Genomic DNA, 4903 nt, shown 5'->3' on the forward strand with positions numbered 1-4903 from the left:
CAAAAACGACAACAAAATCACTAACACTTTTAGCTAAAATGAAAATAGATGTAGAAACATAAACACTGTTTCCGAATATTAATAAGTGATATTAAATGATCTCAGTGATAAACTAACAATGTTAATGAACTACAATAGTTCTACACAAGCCAATGTGGGTTTTAAATTAGTCTAAGTTTAAATTAAGTAAACTGTCATTTGCAACATTAATTTTAGAAGCATGTGTGGAAAAAAAAACATTATGACATAATATCAAAATGGTTTATGATTATGTGACACTTATTTGTGACATTTTCGTATCTTAAGACTGACACTAAAAAAATCCAGGCAAAAGTAATGTTTCATTTAGTCTTTAGACTCCCTAACTATGCATAAACAAAATCAATTAATTAATGCTCAATTCATACCAAAGCAAATATATTTGTTTTGCCATTTACCAAACTGATGTTCTGAATGTTCAAACGTCTAAATAATGTAATGAAACACCTCACGTTCGGGGTTCAGACACACTCTCTATGTTTAAATCTAGATTAAAGACACATCTCTTTAGCCAAGCATTCACATAATGCATTTTATAATCTTGTACTGTAGTATATCTGATCAAATGTACATTATTATTTTTCTTTAGCTTGGGATGGAACAGCAGCTACGCTAATTATGTTTCTATTTGTCTCTGTTTCTGCCACGGGATTAACATCCCGTGGTAATTAGGAATGACAGAAGCTTCAGTCTGGATCCAACCCCTAAATGATCTGAGATGACCGAACACCTGAGAAAAGATAATGCCAACCCCTCAGAGGATGCCAACGCTCAGACAACATACAGAATTACCAAATGACCACTGGAACTAGTTGAGACCTTACAATCTGACTTTGCTGCAGTTAAATTGAACTGCTGGTTTGTTGGCCAGAGGCCAATGTTTGATATTGATATTGTGATATGTTTGATATTGATATTGTGATATGTTTGATATTGTGCAGTTGCTTTGACACAATTTACATTGTTAAAAGCGCTATATAAATAAAGGTGACTTGACTTGACTTGACTCACTTTTATTTATTTACAAAAAAAAAAGTGTCCGTTGTTTTAGTAATTTTATAAAATATATTAGCAAAATCTGCACATTTTCTCCAATGCGCCTGGTGATTTACAGACAAACCTCAGATAAATTTGGTTCCTCAGATACATTTTTACAAATGTGTATCTGTTCAGGACAGGTGAGAAGTGTGTTTGTTCGGGGTCATTCCTCAGGGGTGTTTAAGGACTTTACTGGAGCTGTGTTGCATTCCGACTCCAGAGGGTCTCCCATCCGGCCCATATAGGGCTCGTCTGCTCCGGGCAGGAATGCAAGAGCAGCGTTCCAGTGTTAGGAAGCATTCTGTGGGAATTAGTGGGGAATCTCAAACTCGCCAGGCGAGGCCTGTTTATGCTGTAAATCTGGCCAGTGCACTAGAAGCTCCTGCCTCTTCCATCACTCCTCATCCACTCACACCTTCCTCAACATCCCTCCATCACACTGGACCAGCACTTACCTTTGTGTGTTTAGGGTGGTTATACCAGGTGGTTTAACGGTCATCAGCATCGTAAATCCTCCAAAGTTTTTTAGATTTAGATTTTTTTTTTTTAAATGTATGCACATTTATAACACTATACTTTGTATTATATCACCATTGCATCAAAAAACTAGTTAACGCAAGCGGTTTGCCTCATGCCATGTATGTTTTCCATGCCTGGATTGGAAAAAGCCTCACATGTCCAAGTTTTTCTGTCCACCTGGCAACACATTCACAGAAGACAAACTCCAGAGATGTTCCACTATCCCTCACTGGTGGGAAAATGCCCACCTGCAAGTGAAATCCCAGCTGGCAAACATGGCATGGCTAGTCCGTGTGAATGTGAGCCAACAGAGGACAGCATATTATTTACACCTCAGGACTGAGTTTTCCATTCTAGAGGGTTTACCGTCGTTCAGATATCTTATTTGCGTAATAATGTTTAACTTTATAAGTTGTTATAAACAGAATTAAAGTAACCTGTCAGGTGTGTTTCTGAAAGGTTGTCGTGCGTCCTCCGCTCAACAGGCGGCGCAGTTGACGCTCGCGCACGTCTCTAGCGTGCGTAACGTGAGATGACGAGGAAACGACGCTGACGCTGTTTACGCAGATGGTTGTTTGGTTAGTATCTTAACGCACGAAATTACTTTAATTTACTTCGTAATGTCCACATGTTTTGTGTAATTATTAAGGTAAATGACACAAAGTATGCGCATTGGTTGTTGTTTTGGTCCTATTTGACTGGTTTTTATCGTATATCAGTTGACCATGCTTGTATAATCATAATAACAACTAACGCTGCAGTTAATTTGCTTGTATTTGTCGCGTTTTAATTTTTGCTCCGTTTAACAAGCTAGTGTCGTTAATGTACTATGGTGTTATTACCGTGGTATTTTGATATTCATTATACCGTGGTGCGGAATGATTGCCATATTCTTCTGTCATTGCACCATGATAAAACAATGTATTAACATTTAGTTTTTTTGTTAGAGTTAATGAAATATATGTGACCCTGGACCACAAAACCAGTCATAAGGGTACATTTTTTTGGAATTGAGATTTATGCATAATTTATACTTTCCCATTGATGTGTGGTTTGTTAGGATACTACAATACAACTATTTGTCCAAATTAAGTTCTTAGCAATGCATATTACTAATCAAAAATGAAGTTTTGATATATTTACAGTAGGACATTTACAAAATATTTTCATGGAACATGATCTTTACTTAATATCCTAATGATTTTTGGCATAAAAGAAAAATGTATAATTTTGACCCATACAATGTATTTTTGGCTAATGCTACAAATATACCCCAGCGACTTAAGACTGGTTTTGTGCTCCAGGGTCACATAAGTCATTTATAAGAATCTGATAGGCTACATCATATGTGCAATAATTTTTCTCTGTCATGATTTTCCTGCAGTTGTACACTTATTGATATTAAAATCAACTGGAGCTGATCTTAAACCAGCAAGATGGTATGGATGCGTTAATATGTAGTATTTATTAATAATTGTAATTAGCTTTTGTTTGTATGTTTATTTTAATTTGTGCTTTAATAATTTTGTAACGTGCTTTTTTTTTATTAGTTTTATTGTTTTAATATTTCTATATAGCTTTAATTTAAATGTGTAATTTTTGATTTTAAAGTTGACATATTTTCATATTTATATTTTGCTTTATTTTAGCTTTGTTTCAGTTATTGAAAAAAATTAAGTTAACAGATTTAGTTAGCAATAACACTGGTCCTTTTATTTAAAAAAATGATCATGTTAATGTTTGTTCTCTGTTTTAGGGTGAACGTAAAGGAGTGAACAAGTACTACCCTCCTGATTTCGATCCAGCCAAGGTGCGAATGACAAATACAATTTACTCGGTTCTGTCTTGCAAGACCATGTTACTGCATGTATATTCACAATTTTCTTCCTGCAATGAATATGTATCTTATGCTCTCATAACAGCATGGCTCCATCAATGGCTACTGGAAAACTCACCCGCTACGGGAGCGGGCCAGGAAACTGTCTCAGGGCATCCTCATCATCCGGTAACACACAATCGTTTACAATATTGTCAATTCTGTCACTGTTTTTGATTCAAATGTGCTGAAGGTCTGCGTTTTGTGTTTTCAGGTTTGAGATGCCATATAATATTTGGTGTGATGGATGCAAGAATCATATCGGCATGGGTACGACTTTGATGTGCATAATACTGTACTACTCATACACTGCAAAAATGCTAAGAAATTCTTAAAGGGGACCTATTATGCCCCTTTTTACAAGATGTAAAATAAGTCTCTGATATCCCCAGAGTATGTATGTGACGTTTTAGCTCAATATATCCCACAGATACATTTTTACAGCTTGTTAAAATTGCCACTTTTAGGGTACGAGCCAAAACGCTGTGTATTTGAGTATGTTGCTTTAATGCGAGTGAGCTGTTGCTCCCGGAGAAGAGGGCGGAGCTTCAAGATCTCCAGCTCCGCATTAGCAGCGCTAGCCTTTGCAAATAAACATTCCACTATTAATACAAGCCTGTTATCTTTACAGAAAACTACTCGGGTTTCAAAGTCAGTCATCTGATTCTACTGTGCATAATCAATTTGTGAATTACACAGACGGGATAAAAATAACAACATAGGTGGTCTCATGCTATCACAAACTGTATAAGTCCCACTTCTGATTATGAGCTCGACAACTTCAAGCGATCGACTTTCATTGCTTTCATATGCAACTTTTAACTACCACTTTCTTATTCACGATCATTCTGGCAGCACTTGAAGGCAGCATCAGTGCAAACGCACAGAGACAATGATAGCTTTAGCAATAAGCCTTACAGCAGCTCTTTCAGAAAAGCAATTTGGAAAACAAATGTGTGACACTTGCTTTGCAGCTGACGTTCATGCACGAAGCTTTGGTATTAATTCTTAAACATACGTTAGGGGATGTTACTGATTTTTTTCTGGGATATTTCCTTCAAAAAATGAAATTTAACCACAGTGCCCTCGGCTCAGATGAGGGGAGATTATGGCGACTCCTATGTTCATTAGTGCATCCCAAAACACAACACAAAGCCTCTTTGGTGCTGACATTGTATATATCTCCAGTAATGGCTTCTCACTCAGAGCTGTGTTTATGCTAATAGGACAGAGAGCGTCACAAATGGTCAGGACTTTTTCCCCTCGGTGACGTGAACAGAGGGAGAAACAGCTCGTTTGGAGAGACTGTTCACGATTTATTGGTTTTATTAAAAAAATAGTTGGTGGATTTTTAACATTATAGGCTGGTTGTTTTCACACACTGCGGCCACACAACTGTGTTCAAACACCTTATAAAAATGATTTTTGCAT

At 36.7% G+C, this 4903-nt stretch overlaps 1 protein-coding gene across 2 annotated transcripts in view; it reads left to right on the top strand.

Annotated features, from left to right (window-relative positions):
* Window positions 1-2118: 2118 nt before the first annotated feature.
* The window catches only part of LOC306874519 (putative splicing factor YJU2B), a 7533-nt gene continuing 4748 nt past the window's right edge, over window positions 2119-4903 (top strand). The window contains exons 1-5 of one of the 2 annotated variants that reach the window (XM_079424634.1): window positions 2119-2174; window positions 2981-3035; window positions 3353-3406; window positions 3519-3601; window positions 3687-3742. In XM_079424634.1, the coding sequence (XP_079280760.1) occupies window positions 3033-3035; window positions 3353-3406; window positions 3519-3601; window positions 3687-3742 (196 nt within the window). In that variant the 5' untranslated portion in view covers window positions 2119-2174; window positions 2981-3032. Of the gene's footprint in view, window positions 2246-2980; window positions 3036-3352; window positions 3407-3518; window positions 3602-3686; window positions 3743-4903 lie in introns of both variants that reach the window. The other variant, XM_079424635.1, reaches the window with a different exon arrangement.

The sequence above is a fragment of the Barbus barbus genome (assembly GCF_936440315.1).
Source record: "Barbus barbus genome assembly, chromosome: 9".
NCBI lineage: Eukaryota > Metazoa > Chordata > Actinopteri > Cypriniformes > Cyprinidae > Barbus > Barbus barbus.